Below are 17,931 nucleotides of genomic sequence, written 5' to 3' on the forward strand. Positions count from 1 at the left end.
CACTGGATCGTCTGTACTCAATCTCGTAGTCATAGGCTAACAATATCAGAGCCCAACGTTGCATTCGAAGTGCAGCAAGGGTTGGTATAGCTGATTTTGGTCCAAGGATGGCCAACAGAGGCTTGTGATCTGTCAGCAGTTGGAACTTCCTTCCGTAGAGGTATTTGTGAAACTTCTTCACTCCGAATATTATGCTCAGGGCTTCCTTCTCAATTTGAGCATAATTTTTCTCACTTGGTGACAGAGTCCGTGATGCAAATGCAATAGGGTGTTCTTCACCTGAAGGTAGAACATGTGAGATGACGGCTCCTACTCCGTATGGAGATGCATCACACGCAAGTCTCAGCTTCATCTCTGTGTTGTAGTGGGCAAGCCACTTGCTCTTTAGCAGACGCTGTTTGCAAGTCTTGAATGCTTCTTCGCATTGTGGGGACCAATTCCACTTTGTATCGGCCTGCAGCAGTTGGTGAAGCGGATGCAACAATGTGGACAAGTTTGCCACAAACTTTCCGTAATAGTTCAGGAGCCCCAAAAATGACCTCAGCTCTGAGATATTTGTGGGTGCTGGTGCGTTTACGATTGCTTCCACCTTGCTGTTGGTTGGGTGCAGGCCTTGTGCATCAATCTTGTAACCGAGATACTCCACTGAGTCCTGGAGGAACTCACACTTGCTGCGTTTCATTCTCACTCCATATTTCTCCAGTCTTGACATCACTTTGTCCAGCACTACAAGGTGCTCTCCAATGGTTGGTGCTGACACGAGGATGTCGTCCATGAAGCACACAACATGGTCTATAACGTCCAAGATCTGATCCATTGTGTGTTGGAATATCGCTGGAGCTGTCGAGATTCCATAGGCCAAGCAATTGAATCTGAATAGCCCCTTGTGTGTATTGATGGTCAGATACTGTTCTGACTCCGGATCCAGCTTCAGTTGCTGATAAGCGAATGCCAGGTCCAGCTTACTGAAAACCTTGCCACCAGCTAGAGTGGCAAACAGATCTTCAGCGTTTGGTAGTGGATATTCCTCTGGTAGTATGCAGCGATTTACTGTGACCTTGTAGTCACCGCACATTCTGACGGTCTTGTCTTTCTTTGGGACTACAACAATCGGAGCGGCCCAGTCGCTCCTCGCTACTTTCGTGATTATGTTATTCTTCTGTAGGCGTTCCTGTTCCTTCTCTACTGCTTCCTTAAGAGCATAGGGAACCAGATTTGGTTTGTGAAAGATAGGCTTGGTTCCTTCTTGCACTCTGACTTTTGCTGTGAAGTCTTGTATTTCACCGTAGCCATCTTTGAAAAGTTCTTTGTGCTTCTCCAGCATGTTAGTGAGTGTAGCCTGACTCACTGGTTTGTCATTTCTGAGACTGAAGATTTCTCCCCAGTTGAACTTGATCTTTTGTAGCCAGTTTCTGCCTAGCAAGTCTAATATGCATACACTTCTACTTAGGCTATAGGTTACATCTCGAGCCTGTCTGTCTTTGTTCTGTTGTGCAATTACGCACCTGGCTTCTCCACTGACACAGCTATTCCTCTTAAATCTTGAGGAGTCCCAGGAAAAGACAAGAGCACAAAAGCTTTTTGGACCCTTATTTCGACCTTCCTACTAACCGCCTATTGGAGGATAGATGCACGAGTGCACTTGCTTGCTGAATGTAAAATAGGCTACAGAATTAAGAGCGGGGAGTTGGAAAGGAGAAGCCCATATTTTCCTATAGTAGGCCTATCTTAACACCGGGCTACATCCTGACAAAATACACCATATGAGTGGCCTGCTAATGTACATTTCTTGTGCTTCTAAACTGTCGAGAATAGACCTGAACTGATCCAAATGGTTGCATAATCAGGCCTATAGGCTGTAGCGGTTACTTCGGAATGAAACAAAACAGGACGTTTGAGCGGTTATTCAAATGAGCCTACATCACTGCAGTTTACAGCCTATGGACAATAATTGTGTACTCACTTCATAACAATAATACATTCCTCGTTGTACTGTGTTGTTGTTGCCCAGGTATGATAATCATTTTGTCTAAAAACGTAGTCCTATGCCTAATCAATAATGGAACTTTGCGTGCCCGTGAATCACAGTGCACAACCTGGAGGAACGTACTGCAGATTTGCCATTTCATAAACTTGTAACGGACTTTGACAGGTAAATATTTAGCTCTAATTAGTTAGCTAATGCTCTATAGCTCTAATAGTTAGCTAATGCATGGCCCAATATCTAGCTAATATTTAGCTTCTTACTTCAGCTACACATCACTAGCCTCTCTTTTCCAGCTGTTCCGGTGTGTAACAGGCTATAACAAGCCTCTCTGCAATAGGCGATTCCTCTTCTGGTGAAATCCCAGGAAAACTATAGGCTACAAAAGCTATTTATACTTTTTTTTGTGGAGCACATATGAATTATGATAAAGCATGAACGTTGAAGTTGTATCACAAGATGTTGGCTCCGAAACAACCTCAAACTTCCTTTATACTGGACTTATGTACGCATACCAAACGTAACATATTATACTAATTTGAGTGTCACGGATATATATTTACTATGTTACGTCTAGTCTATGCGACCAGGCTGCCATTACAACAAAATCATGGCCATACTATTCTCTCAGAACCCGGAATATTATTTCTCTGATCTGTTTACAATCCAATCTCCCATCAGAAAATGTGTGTACTGCCATTACATTGGTGTGTGGCTGTACATTACTTGTTTCTATTGTCTAATTAATCAATTAAATCAAACATCGACTTACTGAGGTCATGCTGCTGCCATCGTGGGCTCTCCGACCGAGGAGGAAGGAGACCCATGGGAATGCTGTCTCTGCCCCTCCAGCTCCCCTCCTGCCACCCGCCCCAGGGCACTCTCTCCTGGGCATCGTTGTAGCTGGACTGGACCCCTCCTGGGAGCTGCTGAAGATCAGACCTGCCCCTCTCACCCCCGGCTCCATCATCCCTGGGGTAGGGGTTACCATGGGGGTTACTGTGATGGGATTGGGATTTCCTAGAAGGACTTTGGAGAGAAGGACAGAGCAGATAACATTACTGGTGTGTTGTTGTATAAAACCCTGCAGTCAGTCCAATGCCTTAATCATTACTCATAATGCTGCTGATGGTGTTCTAAGAATCATGCTACAATATTATTATAGACATATGACAATCTGTCCTAGACAATAATGTTTTTTTTCTGAGGCGCTATAAAGTGAGTCTCTTATAAGAAATACCATAGCTTCCTGCTACAATATGTGATGGCACTGGCATTATAAAAAATCTGACACCAATTGAGAGATTAGAGATGATGTGACCAAGCACAGTGATGGTTTACATTTCAATATACAGAACAAAAGAACCTCTCAGAATTATTTTCTAATACTGGACCATTATGTTTTACTTCACTTCTCATATTTGTGTTATTTGTGCACTCTCCCCAAAAAAATGTTTAAAAGCTGTCCGTCAACATTTCACTCAGGCACTCTACCCATTCAGGCCCTCTACCCATTCAGGCCCTCTACCCATTCAGGCCCTCTACCCATTCAGGCCCTCTACCCATTCAGGCCCTCTACTCATTCAGGCCCTCTACCCATGTACCCAGTTAAAGCAGAATTATAACAAACATCCAAACAACGCAATCGTACAAGTTGACACACATACCTCCTATCTATCTCCAGGGTGTCACTGTCATGATAGGCAGGGTTGTTATATCCTCCAGTGTTGTTGTAGTGTGACATATGGATCCTTGGCTTGATCTTCCTCTATAGTGGTTAACCCGGCGGTGATTTCTGTCTGTCCCTCTCTTCTTTCGTCCCCTGGAGGTCTGAAAGGTCCTCCTACTGTATTCTCAGTAAAACAATTAGTGAGAATGAGCTTGCCATTACATGAAATGAGAACTGGAAATGAGACAAACATGCCAGTAGCAACAAGACCCCCTTGGGTATAAAGAAGGGGCAAATACAAGACTTCTGAGACCATACCTCGATGCTATTCCCATCTTCCTTTCACAAATAAAGCTGTGCTATCTAATACACATCACATGTTTTGGATTGAATGGCTGTCTTCAGTAAGTTATTTAACTCCCCTTTCCTATCCCTGTGTATATCATTATTTATTAACACAGGGATATGGTTTCTGTTTTGCCATGGTCTGTGCCTCAGTGCTGCCCTATGGCAGTAAAGTAGGCAAAGTAGAAATAACAAATTCCCGAGCAACAAAGTCTGGAAAGAGATATGACTAACAAATATGTTGACATGGTAGTTTATTGTGGGAAAAACACAGAAGTTATATGTGACAGTGAATCTTTGTGTTGTCAAATTAAGAGAAATATAACCATGTTCCAAATAATAATAGTATACATTGCTGTTAGATACAGTAACAATTTAAAACTATTGTATCAAACAATTGTTTAAAATAATACATCCACAGTGTGTAATTACCTGGTTAACGTGCTGCTTATTCAGGGAAATCTGCTGGCTGCTTGAACAGGTTTTGCAGTCTGAGGATGCCTCCCCTTTTCCCTATAATCCAGGTTTGAAGTGCCAACTGCGGTAGCTAGAGTGCAGCTCTGAGAGATCTACCTTTGTTGAACTTTATCACTGTGTGTCTGTCAGACTACCCGGAACTGTGCACTTGAAATAAAGGTAAAAGTCCGGTTGTTCTAAATGCCGTATGCAAATCTAATAGGCTGCTATGGTTGGCATAATGACAAGTATTTCCAAATGATTCCCATAGGACGAGAAAATTAATTGTCATAATAAGATATGGGACGGCCAAGGGCTCAACTGTGTTATTACGAATGTGCAATAGGATAGGGAATTGCGATAAAGAGCCATAATGATTCACTTTCGTCTTCTGACTCTCTATTTAAAACACAATGTCAAACAAAATGTTGAATTCTGTGAATAACAGCATAATAAACAATTAAATTGTTAGTTGGACATTTTTATTATTTCATATTAAAATCATATAACCCCATTTTAAGCGTTAATAATTATTGATGCTCCATCATTTAAAATGTTTATGGTGGTGGCATTTGAGGACAGTAGAGCGCGACAAATGTTGTTATATAAATATAAAAGCTAGCTAACTAGCTATACAAATAAACGTCAAATTGTTGGTCGGGTCGTTTGTCAGTATTTAATTTTGATTCAACTCCAGTCATATCCAAAATTAAATAAGCACGATTGTTGTGTATAATTGTGGGAAAGCATGCTATGCCGATCTAGTATTTATACATCTAGCTCCAGAGTTGCGTCGCTTTGGGATTCAGGAAAGGGAATGCGGCTTTGTTTTCCTTCTGCTGACTGACAGCCAACGTCAGCTAGCTACGCTAGTTAGCTAACAAAGTTGTTCATTAAACTTTCTTTGATATTAAAAGTGCACGAGGACAACTGCAAATGGAGAGAGACTCAGGTAACTAAGCAAACTCAATTTCATATGGACCTTCTCAGCAAGTAAGTTAGTAAATGTAGCCAGTTATCTAGCTAGACAAGGCAGGTAAACTTTCCTAATGCTAAAAAGCTACCCAGCCAACGTTAGGTAGCTATCTAACTTTTAGCTGAAACTGAGCCAATTGTCGTTGTTATTGAAAGAAAACTTCCCTTACTCTTTGAGTTGTATGACATTAAATAGGAACAGTAACTTGGTTGATGAAGATATAAGACCCTGAACAGGCAGTTAACCCACTGTTCCTAGGCCGCCATTGAAAATAAGAATTTGTTCTTAACTGACTTGCCTAGTTAAATAAAGGTAAAATAAAATATGTTTTGATAGATGTAAATATTGAGGTGTGGTTGTTGTAGTTTTTTCAAATGTACCTGTCTGTTGCAATGACTGTATGGCTACACCACTTCCTGTGCATTCACAGCCAAATAGTTTTGTGAGTTCAACAGTATGATATCAATAAAGTGTATTGCATTCAAGTACTGCTCTTTAAACCCCACATTTTACTCTCACTTTATGAACTTTAACCCCCAGCCTCTTCCCCAAAACATTTTTATTTTATTTATTTATTTACTGTTTCTCTCTGACAGTGTTCCACAATGACCGTCTGGGAGCACCACGTAACCCACTACTGGACCAGCTCCCCAGCTACCAGTCTCTGCTGTACCGCAGAAAGCCCTCCGCCTCGGGTAGTACCAAGCGCCGTGGCAGCTCACGGACCAGGCTGGGCTCCTCCAGCAGTGGGAAATGGGGACAGACCACATTGGCCAGGCAGCATGAGGAGAAACACAGGACTCAGACCCTACAGAGACCAGTCAGGGAACTGCCCAAACCTATGGCGGAGAAACGCAGAGACAAGTCAGATCTCTAATATGTCTTCATGCAGTGTTATACTGGTGTAAAATGTTGTATTGTAATGATAATATGAAAAGGGCTGCACTGTGTAATAACATTTTTATACTATGTAACTGTATATGTTACAGGACGTCAGAGATTTTTATGTTTTTTATGAGTCTTACTGTGTTGGAAGTAATTGGTTATCTGCCTTCATTGCCTTCACTCATGGTAGGGGTCAGCAGTGCATAGTTATTGCTCTGCAGGCAGTGTTTCATTGTCTCGTATCGATTTGAGACATTACTGGATTAGTGAAGGAATGCTCTCTGAATCTCTCCTAGAGATATGGCAATTCTTAGGCCTTAGGCCAATAACAGAGCACACCATTCACTACAAGTAGGCTACAATTTCATGAGCATAACGATTGGGGCTAGATATAGTTATGTTCAATGTTCATTGGGTCTCTTTGTCGAAGCTCTCTTGGTGGATTCTGGTGTGATGTTAGTATTCTTGAAAAAAGCTTAGTATGTTAACATTGACTGACTGATTGATTGCTTAATATATTGACTGATTGATCATCTGACAGGGACCAGCGTTTGGAGCAGGCCAAGGATCTCAGCAGTTGGATCCAGTGGAGACAGGGCACCAGACGGACCCTGAGGAGGCTAACGGAGGATGGGTTTGAGATGCTCAGCAACCTGGAGCTCTGGAGGGGAGACATCCATGTCATTGAGGGTAAGAGACTGGTTGCCAGTGACAAAACAACCTGTTACTCCAATTGACTTCTATTGACATCAATACATGATTTATGTCAAAGGCTTAGTTACACGAACAAAGCTCAAAATTGGATTTGTGAGGGACAAAGGCAGAGTTTCCACAGAGATGATGTAATATCGCTGATGAAAATTGGGCAATTAAAAGTTCTCTTGCTCACTTGTGTGTCTTCTGTTGGAAGCATTGAAAGATATGAGTGCGTTGATGTTGATCTCTTTAAGATCCGGGATGGTATCTAAATCACTCATCCTTTCCCTTCTCTGTGTCCCATCACAGGGATGTTTGGCACAGGGATCCTGTCCTACTTCTCCTTCCTGCGTTTCCTGGTGCTGCTCAACTTCGTCATGTTCCTGCTCATGTTTGGCTTCGTCATGCTGCCCATCATCACCGCCCCCCATGCCTCAGGGAACACCACCTTCAACCACGTAGATGGTAACACAGGCCTTTACGTGTTATAAGTAAAGTAGACCATATTATACATGTAACTGTCAAGATAAAGGAAACGCACAGGCCCTTTAAAACCGCCTATGCTCCTTTGAGACCCGTCTGACAAAGTCACTTCTTCTAGCCATGGTAGCAAAAATAATAAGCATTTTTATACATGACTCTAAGCACGATGGGATGTTAATTACTGAATTAACTCAGGAACCACACCTGTGTGGAAGCACCTGCTTTCAATAGACTTCGCATCCCTCTTTGCTGAAGTGTTTCCTTTATTTTGGCAGTGACATGTACATCACAGGAGGTTGGTGGCACTTTAATTGGGGAGGACAGGCTTGTGGCAATGGATTGAGCAGAATGTGTGTAATGGTATCAAATACATGGTTTCCATTGTTTGGTGCTATTCCAGTCGCTCAGTTCCAGCTATTATTATGAGCCGTCCTCCCCTCAGCAGCCTCCACTGCTGTACATTAATTCTATAGTATTTATGTAAACTGTAGGTCAGTAAGAGATTAACACCACATTCAACCATGTTGTCATGAAGGTTCAGTTAGAGAGGAGAGATATGGGGCATGTAGCTGTTCTGCGACATCAAGAGCATCAGTCATCTTTACATTAGATTATGAATGTTGTATTGTTAATCTCATCTATGATATCTATATATAGATATGTATTAAATTCATTGTTAACGGACTTCTAGATAGACGTCTTACCAATATTATATTGTTGCTTCTGTTGTGAACCACAGGCTTCGAGTGCAGTAACTACCCCAGCACCTCTCGCCGTGGCCTGGTGGTTTTCCACCAGCACATCACAGACCTCCTCTCAGGGGCGGTACAGACTACCCTCCTCATATATCACGCCCTCTTATTCATTTAATTCAGTCACTCATTGTACGCCTGCATAGCACTGTAGATGATGTTCTGGGACTGAGAATGACTCCCTTGTTTGTTTCACATCTTAAAGGGCTTTCTGGAGCAGACCTACCTCTTCTATGGTTACTACAAGGTAGAGACCATTCACTTCCCTAAGTTCACCTACAACCTGCCTCTGGCCTACCTGCTGGTCACCATAGCCTACCTCTTCCTCAGTCTCATATGGATAGTCAAAAGGTAAAAAAGTGCCCTATCTTACTGTATTCAGACTTGTCAATTATACAAGTCTTTTGGATAAAACTCTCCTCAAAAGGCATCCTCTCAATCATGCACACACTGTTCAATTGTTTTTCACGGTCATGCAAGTCATATACTGTTATAGAAATACTTACGTTTTTTAGCAATTTCCAAATCTGCATTTCTCGTCGTTCCTCAAAGGTCTGCGACTGGCTTCAAGCGTAAACTGGTGCAGGACGAGGATCGCTTCCAGAGCTTCTGCAACAAGATCTTTGCCGGCTGGGACTTCTGTATCGTCAACGACAGCGCAGCCAGGCTCAAGAGGAGCAGTCTTCTTTATGAACTGAAGGTGAGGTGTCAGTCGATAGTATAGGTTGACTCAAAACAACAGGGAGAAATGTGATTCAACACTATTGACAAAGTGAATTGAAGTCCTCAGTTCACACATTCCAGTTACAGCCATACAATGTAAAAGAACTGTATTGGTTCACTTCTGTTTACCACTCGCTTTTCAACAACTCCTTTCAGAAGAAGCTGTGTTTATTTGTTTATTAATATTTACAGTATAAGTGCTTATAACTGCATATAATGGAGATCCTATATTCATTCCTCTGTCCTTTCTATGTCAACAGACTGATTTGGAAGAGGAGCGCATCAAGCAGAAGATGGCAGACAGGACACGAAAGGAGAAGTGTAGGATCTACGTGATCCGACTGATCCTGAATCTGTTTGTGATCGCGGTACTGGCTGCCTGTTTCTACTCCATCTACATAGCCACCAACTTATCCCAGAAAGCACAGATGACTAAGGTAACTAGGCAAGTCAGTTAAGAACATATTCTTATTTATGACGACCTACCCCGGCCAAACCTGGACGACGCTGGGCCAATTGTGCGCCGCCCTATGGGACTCCCAATTACGGCCAGATGTGATACAGCCTGGATTCGAACCAGGGTGATAAACCTTTAAACAGCAATGTTAGTTCAGTTTAGTTTCATTTGATGTGTACTATGGAAGCTTAAAGCTGAATTGCAGCAGCACATACAAGAAAACCAATGTAAATCAATGATCAACATGAAGGGAGTTGAAGCGTGACTGGAGGAGGAGCATCTTGGTCACAGCCAGGGAGGATAGTCAGTCAGAGAGCCGGCCAGAGACAGGTCTGGAGTCTCCTCAGCACACCTTGCTGTCCCTGATGTCCTCAGCCTCTCCTTATGGACTCTGTAGGTAGCTGGTCAATAGACACATGGTTATTTTTAGATCTGATACATATGTCTAAGTTTAGCACAGGTGTGTCAAACATGCGGCACACGGGTGGTCTGAGTAAAAACTGAAATATATCATTTTATTATAATAGTTTTCCCCTCCGGGGAAAAAAATGATATTAATCGCCATTGAAATGACTAAAACCAAATCTAAACTGTAGAATTGATAATGGACTTACATTTATAGTGTCTTCACTCTTTCCAGCATCCTAAAAGTAATCGAAATGAAAACTAGACAGTCAGGGAGCATTGACGGGACCGAATGCGGCACACGGGGAAAAAAATAGTTTGACACCCCTGGTTTAGCACAATTTTTTAATTTTTAATTTATCTACGCAAGTCAGTTAAGAGCAAATTCTTATTTACAATGATGGCCTAACCCAGACGATGCTGGGCCAATTGTGCGCCGTCCTATGGGACTCCCAATCACGGTCGGTTGTGATACAGCCCAGGATCGAACTAGGGTCTGTAGTGACGCCTTGTAGCACTGAGATGCAGCGCCTTAGACCACTGGCCACTCGGGAGCACAATGGTTGTGTTTTTTTTTAAACGTTTATCGATTTTACAAATAAACACAAACATCAACACAGAATGACACTGACACGTTCAACAATTTCAAAGGTTGAGGGATGAGCACAATGGCTGTTCTATTGAAATGAATGCTCTCTTCCTCAGTACTGTATACCTAATGGCATGTGCCTTTTCTGTTTTACCTCAAACATGCGTTGTCATAACAGGTGAACTTCATCCTGGACCTGATCTATGAGTATCTGCCTTCCATCGTCATCACCCTGGCCAACTTCATCACCCCCCTCATCTTCTCCCTCATCATCCAGTTTGAAGACTACTCCCCCGCCTTTGAGATCCGCTTCACTCTCATGAGGTAAACAACAGGGCGGGGGTTGTTTTATTTCTATTCAGTCATTACATTTTTCAGTTTACTTCCTGAATTGATATGAAATTTACCCCAACCATGGCAACCAAGCACTTTCTTCTGTGAAAATCAATGAATGATGCTCTTGATGTTTCACACCGATTCCAGTTTACATACTGATGTAGCACCCTGGTATTGATGAATAGATTTTTGCATTTTAACACCAATGTAATTTCTTTGTAATGTCATAATCTTTCCACAGGTGTGTGTTCATGCGCCTGACCAGTATCTGTGTGCTTCTCATCTCCCTCTGGGGTCAGATCACCTCTTGCCAGGAAGGCAACTGTGTCTGCGGGTACAACCACATCCTCTACCCGGTGAGTGGAGGTCAAAGGTTACCGTAGATATACAATACCAGTCAGGTTTCTTTATTTGTACTATTTTCTACATTGTAGAATAATAGTGAAGACATCAAAACTATGAAATAACACATATGGAATCATGTAGTAACCAAAAAAGTGTTAAATACATTTTAGATTTTAGATTATTTAAAGTAGCTACCCTTTGCCTTGATGACAGCTTTGCACTTTCTTGGCATTATCTCAATCAGCTTCACTTGGAATGCTTTTCCAACAGTCTTGAAGGAGTTCCCACATATGCTGAGCACTTGTTGGCTGCTTTTCCTTCACGCTGCGGTCCAACTCATCCCAAACCATCTCAATTGGGTTGAGGTCGGGTGATTGTGGAGGCCAGGTCATCTGATGCAGCACTCCATCACTCTCCTTCTTGGTCAAATAGCCCTTACACAGCCTGGAGGTGTCTGTTACTTGAACTCTGTGAAACATTTATTAGGGCTGCAATTTCTGATGCTGGTAACTCTAATGAACGTATCCTCTGCAGCAGAGGTAACTCTGGGTCTTCTTTTCCTGTGGCAGTCCTCATGCGAGTCAGTTTCATCATAGCGCTTGATGATTTTTGCGACTGCACTTGAAGAAACGCTCAAAGTTCTTGAAATATTCCGTATTGACTGGCCTTGATGACTTAAAGTAATGATGTACTGTCATTTCTCTTTGCTTATTTGAGCTGTTCTTGCCATAATATGTACTTGGTCTTTATCAAATAGGGCTATCATCTGTATACCACCCATATCTTGTCACAACACAACTGATTGGCTCAAATGCATTAAGAAGGAAAGAAATTCCACAAATGAACTTTTAAGAAGGCACACCTGTTAATTGAAATGCATTCCAGGTGACTACCTCATGAAGCTGGAGGTAGTCACCTGGAATGCAAAAATCTATTCATCCAGCTGGTTGAGAGAATGCCAAGAGTGTGCAAAGCTGTCATCAAGGCAAAGGGTGGCTACTTTTGAAGAAACCCAAATCTAAAATATATTTGGAATTTTTAACACTTTTTTGGTTACTACATGATTCCATATGTGTTATTTCATAGTTTTGATGTCTTCACTATTATTCTACAATATAGTAAAAATATTGAAAATCCCTGGAATGAGTAGGTGTGTCCAAACTTTTGACTGGTACTGTACATATGGATATTGGACGTTACTATGATCTCATATAATTCTACCTCTGCCTAGTGTTGGGAGTCTCGCGTGGGCCAGGAGATGTACAAACTCATGATCTTTGATTTCATCATCATCTGTGCCGTCACTGTCTTTGTGGAGTTCCCTAGGAAGTAAGACATCTTTTCTCTTCTCTCCTCTTCTCTCATCTCCTCTTCTGACAGTTCTCTCCCTCTCCCCCCTCCCCCCAGACTCATAGTGGACTACTGTGACTGCGGCCTGGCCAAGTGGTGGGGCCAGCAGGAGTTTGCCATCCCCCAGAACGTCCTGGGGATTGTGTATGGCCAGACCATCTGCTGGATCGGGACGTTCTACTGCCCCCTGCTGCCCGCCATCTGCACCATCAAGTACTTCATCATCTTCTACATCAAAAAGGTAACATACCATAGAAATATTAGACCGTATCAATGTACTGGTATAGGTGGGCCGATGGCCATAATTGTAGTTCTATGTAATACAGTACAGTAAAGGCATCAGGAAGGTACAGAAACTAAAACAGGAAGCAGCCGTGCTCAGGTCTGTTCAACGCTGGTCCGACCAATCGGATTCCACCCTTCAAGATCGCTTCGATCACGTGGACTGGGATATGTTCCGCATAGCGTCGAACAACAACATTGATGAATACGCTGATTCAGTGAGCGAGTTTATTAGCAAGTGCATCGGTGATGTTGTACCCACAGCGTCTATTAAAACATTCCCCAACCAGAAACCGTGTATTGATGGCAGCATTTGCACAAAAATGAAAGCTCGAACCACTGCTTTTAATCAGGGCAAGGTGACCGGAAACATGACCGAATACGAACAGTGTAGCTATTCCTTCCGCAAGGCAATCAAACAAGCTAAGCGTCAGTATAGAGGCGAAGTAGAGTCGCAATTCAACGGCTCAGACATGAGAGGTATGTGGCAGGGTCTACAGTCAATCACGGACTACAAACGAAAAACCAGCCCTGTCGCGGACCACGATGTCTTGCTCCCAGACAAACTAAACAACTTCTTTGCCCGCTTTGAGGACAATACAGTGCCACTGACACAGCCCGCTACTAAAACCTGCAGGCTCTCCTTCACTGCAGCCAACGTGAGTAAAACATTTAAACAGGTTAACCCTCGCAAGGCTGCAGGCCCAGATGGCATCCCCAGCCGCGTCCTCAAAGCATGCGCAGACCAGCTGGCTGGTGTGATTACGGACATATTCAATCAATCCTTATCCCAGTCTGCTGTTCCCACATGCTTCAAGAGGGCCACCATTGTTCCTGTTCCCAAGAAAGCTAAGGTAACTGAGCTAAATGACTACCGCCCCGTAGCACTCACTTCCGTCATCATGAAGTGCTTTGAGAGACTAGTCACGGACCATATCACCTCCACCCTACCTGACACCCTAGACCCACTCCAATTTGCTTACCGCCCCAATAGGTCCACAGACGACGCAATCACACTGCACACTGCCCTAACCCATCTGGACAAGAGGAATACCTATGTGAGAATGCTGTTCATCGACTACAGCTCATCAAGCTCGAGACCCTGGGTCTCGACCCCGCCCTGTGCAACCTGGTCCTGGACTTCCTGACGGGCCGCTCCCCAGGTGGAGAGGGTAGGTAACAAGAGCTCCACCCCGCTGATCCTCAACACTGGGGCCCCACAAGGGTGAGTTCTCAGCCCTCTCCTGTAATCACTGTTCACCCAAGACTGCGTGGCTATGCACGCCTCCAACTCAATCATCAAGTTTGCAGACAACACAACAGTAGTAGGCTTGATTACCAACAATGACGAGACAGCCTACAGGGAAGAGGAGAGGGCCCTCGAAGTGTGGTGTCTGGAAAATAACCTCACACTCAATGTCAACAAAACAACTTCAGGAAACAGCAGAGGGATCAGCCCCCTATCCACATCGACGGACAGTGGAGAGGGTGGAAAGTATGAAGTTCCTCGGCGTACACATCACGGACAAACTGAAATGCTCCACCCACACAGACAGTGTGGTGAATAAGGGGCAACAGCGCCTCTTCAACCTCAGGAGGCTGAAGAAATTCGTCTTGTCACCAAAAACCCACTCAAACTTTTACAGATGAACCATCGAGAGCATCCTGTCGGACTGTATCACCGCCTGGTACAGCAACTGCGCCGCCCACAACCGTAAGGCTCTCCAGATGGTAGTGAGGTCTGCACAACACATCACCAGGGGCAAACTACTTGCCCTCCAGGATACCTGTGACGCCACCCGATGTCACAGGAAGGCCAAAAATATCAAAGGACAACAACCACCCGAGCCACTGCCTGTTCCCCCCGCTATCATCCAGAAGGCAAGGTCAGTACAGGTGCATCAAAGGGTGGACCGAGAGACTGAAAAACAGCTTCTATCTCAAGGCAATCAGACTGTTAAACAGCCATCACTAACATTGAGTGGCTGCTGCCAACATACTGACTCAACTCCAGCCACTTTAATACTGGAAAAATTGATGTAATAAATGTATCACTAGCCACTTTAAACAATACCACTTTATATAATGTTTACATACCCTACATTGCTCATCTCATATGTATATACTGTACTCTATAGCATCTACTGCATCTTGCCTATGCTGTTCAGCCATCACTCATTCATATATTTTTGTGTACATATTCTTATTCATTCCTTTACACTTAGTAGTTGGTGTGAAATTGTTAGGTTAGATTACTTGTTAGATATTACTGCATGGTCGGAACTAGAAGCACAGGCATTTCGCTACACTCGCATTAACATCTGCTAACCATGTGTATGTGACAAATAAAATTTGATTTGATATGAATGACTGTTTATGTTTTTGGTTGTAGCGTATGGTTTTAGCTGGGTCTAAACCTCGGGTTACATACTCTAGGTAACTGATTGAGTTGAGCGATACTGTACCTCATAAGTCATAGTGTAGGTCAGGATATTTCCTTATCCTAATTCCTTCACCCTATTGATATAGAAAAGGAATATCCCATACCTGTGTGCATTATGTTGACTGAAATGACTGAAAGGGAATTCTCACCCACAAATATGTTGATGAATGTATGTATTGTCTACCCTGCAGGTGACCCTGGTGAATAACTGCCGCCCGGCCACCCGTCCGTTCCGAGCCTCCAGCTCCAACTTCTTCTTCCTGGCTGTGCTGCTGATTGGCCTGGCACTGGCTTGTGTACCTGTCACCATTGGCATCGCACAGTGAGTACATGGCTGCAGTTAGCCTACCATGCATGCATCTTTATTTCCATAGATAACCATCAATATGGCTAGTTGCACTGAAACTCACCATGCACCAATCTCATACCCTTTTCACACTGATGAGCCTAACTGAGCTTAGCTTAGCTGTACTGCTCTACTGTTGCTGAAACTGGGCTGGAAAGGAAATATTTGAGTCCGCACAGTACAGTTTGGCTTGGCACCATAGTGTGAAAATAGTATCAATCTGCTCCTAGATCAGTTGTTGGGTACATAAACTAACCCTTCCGTTTCTCTCTTATCAGGATCAGCTGTTCCCAGGCCTGTGGTCCCTTCGTTAACTACACCACATCCTGGGAGGTGCTCCCCCGGACGGTGTCCCAGCTGCCTGCAGGAGCACGTACGTTCCTCCTGGCCATCTCCTCTGAGGCCTTCGCCGTCTCCCTCTTTGTCATCACATGGTACGGGTTCCGGCCAATGATATCACTCCTGTCTACGGTTCATTGTCATTTGATATCCAGGCAGATAGATTGTGGTTTCAGCCAATCAATCAATAAAATATGTTTATAAAACCCTCTTTTCATCAACACGTCACAAAGGGCTATCAAAATTCTGCTTTGTTAACCGTTGTCTCTTTCCTCCCTCAGCCTGGCCATGTTTTATGTCATTGCTCTAGCTGGAGCACACAAGCGAGTGATCAACCAACTGAGGGAACAGCTAGTCATGGTGAGTAGCTATAGTAACCAGTCTACATGGCTGCACAACTCTACTGCACAGTAGCTTCATAGGACTTAGCTGTAGGGACAGGATTATTTTCCTGACCAGAAAAAATCTAGGTCCTAGTTATCTGGCATAACATTGTTATAGGGTTAATTTAGGCACTAACCCTCTTCTCCCTGTTTGGCCAGGATGGGCGAGACAAGCGTTTCCTGATCCAGAAGCTGTGTCAGGCCCAGAGGACCTGTGCTATTAGATCCACAGGTTCGGGATTCCGGTCCCACTCCTCAGACAGAGTCAGCCCCAGCTACCGCTCAAACTCTGGGATCTTCCTGGTCCAGCCACCCCCGGACTCTGCTACTCATGTCTGAATTGCTAGGATTAGGCCCTTGTGTTTTACCTGACTAAAAAACTCAGGGCTCTTGATATTACTTGTAACTGGCTGTTTACTGGCATACACTATAGGTGCTGGCTTACCAGACATATATTAAGTCTAGACCTGGACTAAAATGCATGCTCAATGGAGAATCTCCATTAAAATAGCTTTTTAGTCCAGGGACCAGGCTCGATCTGTGTCTAGGAAACCAGCCCTACCACTGGCAGACACTAGATTTGAGGAACACTAATGCAACTGGGGGATTTGCTTTGCCTATCAAGGCTCTTTTGGTTTTGATCCAACGCATGTTGAGAGCTGTGAATGTTCAAATGTTTAACAAGCACAGTTTTACAATATTGGACCAATAGTTTGAACTCAAGGCTGGCAAAATAGCTATTTACTGCCTTTTGTGGAGAATTTATTGTCCTGTTTGTTGTTTACTATATGTAGCCTACCATAAACATTACTATATGCGATGTCATGATGATGATTCTGCTGACTATTACCTTTTTCCTTCCAAGAAGGACTCTTATGACAATAACCACTATTAAGCTTTGAATTGCCCTTCTAAGTAATACAAAAAATCAAAGCTGATCCCATATTGTTCCACTCCAACGCCTATAAACACTAAACATTCTTCTTGCACTTTAAATGTGACCTTTCTTGTTTATATTTTAAAGGTATACTGTATTAATTTGTGTAAACTTATATTCCTTAATCTCTTGTTTACTATTTCCATTAACTCTTTAAGTATTAACTTTTAATGACCATGACATGCTACATGTGATTTAATATTTCACAATGTATTTGAGATCTACTGTCCCAACTTCTGCTACATACCAAACTGAACTAATACTTTTTTACTGTACTCTGTCTCCACTGCCTGTGTTCCATAAAGGGGAAGTGTTGTTTTGTCCATTGCAAACCATTGTTTATGGAGTGAACTGTTACATTTGAATCAACTAGTAAGATGTCATTTTGGCAAAAGTTTTATAATTCCAAAATCTGTGTGTTATTCATTGTTATAAACTGGGTGGTTCAAGCCCTGAATGCTGATTGGCTGACAGCCGTAGTATATCAGAATGTATACCACGGGTTAGACAAACCATGTCTTTTTACTGCTCTAATTACTTTGGTAAACAGTTTATAATAGCAATAAGGCACGTCAAGGGTTTGTGGGATATGGCCAACTCCGCTTTGCGTGGTGCTTAAGAACAGCCCTTAGCCGTGGTATATTGGCCATATACCACACCCCCTCGGGCCTTATTGCTTATTGAATTGTGGCTGGAAAAGGTAAATAAATAATGCAAGTATTTAAAACGTATGTTATTTGTTGTCATACT

General features: G+C 43.1%; 2 protein-coding genes across 5 annotated transcripts in view; one reads left to right on the forward strand and one right to left on the reverse strand.

The window, feature by feature from the left end:
- Positions 1-4,610, reverse strand: part of LOC112222242 (transmembrane channel-like protein 5) — a 31,075-nt gene extending 26,465 nt beyond the window's left edge. For 2 of the 3 annotated variants that reach the window (XM_042303921.1, XM_042303919.1), the window contains exons 1-3: positions 4,431-4,610; positions 3,652-3,830; positions 2,757-3,013 (exon numbers count right to left, since the gene is read on the reverse strand). In XM_042303921.1, the coding sequence (XP_042159855.1) occupies positions 2,757-3,013; positions 3,652-3,728 (334 nt within the window). In that variant the 5' untranslated portion in view covers positions 3,729-3,830; positions 4,431-4,610. Of the gene's footprint in view, positions 1-2,756; positions 3,014-3,651; positions 3,838-4,430 lie in introns of all 3 variants that reach the window. The other variant, XM_042303920.1, reaches the window with a different exon arrangement.
- Positions 4,611-5,247: 637 nt separating this feature from the next.
- LOC112263667 (transmembrane channel-like protein 7) lies at positions 5,248-17,912 on the forward strand. Of its 2 annotated transcripts, none has more exons than XR_002955528.2 (16): positions 5,248-5,406; positions 6,027-6,294; positions 6,857-7,005; positions 7,321-7,476; positions 8,234-8,319; positions 8,452-8,597; positions 8,799-8,946; positions 9,230-9,406; positions 10,599-10,744; positions 10,998-11,112; positions 12,333-12,430; positions 12,509-12,692; positions 15,368-15,498; positions 15,801-15,895; positions 16,143-16,221; positions 16,404-16,545. XR_002955528.2 is itself a non-coding variant. In XM_024440159.2 (16 exons), exons 1-16 carry the CDS (start codon positions 5,391-5,393, stop codon positions 16,581-16,583), a joined length of 2,235 nt encoding a protein of 744 aa, XP_024295927.1. In that variant the 5' UTR covers positions 5,248-5,390; the 3' UTR covers positions 16,584-17,912. The 2 variants fall into 2 exon arrangements, 1 of the variants encoding a protein (XP_024295927.1); XM_024440159.2 differs by having other exon boundaries at positions 15,801-15,956; positions 16,404-17,912.
- The last annotated feature ends 19 nt before the right edge of the window (positions 17,913-17,931 follow it).

Source organism: Oncorhynchus tshawytscha, linkage group LG02, assembly GCF_018296145.1.
Source record: "Oncorhynchus tshawytscha isolate Ot180627B linkage group LG02, Otsh_v2.0, whole genome shotgun sequence".
NCBI classification, from domain to species: domain Eukaryota; kingdom Metazoa; phylum Chordata; class Actinopteri; order Salmoniformes; family Salmonidae; genus Oncorhynchus; species Oncorhynchus tshawytscha.

Coding starts and splice junctions, on each gene's coding strand:
- LOC112263667 (XM_024440159.2), top strand. Junction 7,006..7,320: donor AGACATCCATGTCATTGAGG/GTAAGAGACTGG, acceptor GTCCCATCACAG/GGATGTTTGGCACAGGGATC. Junction 11,113..12,332: donor ACAACCACATCCTCTACCCG/GTGAGTGGAGGT, acceptor ACCTCTGCCTAG/TGTTGGGAGTCTCGCGTGGG.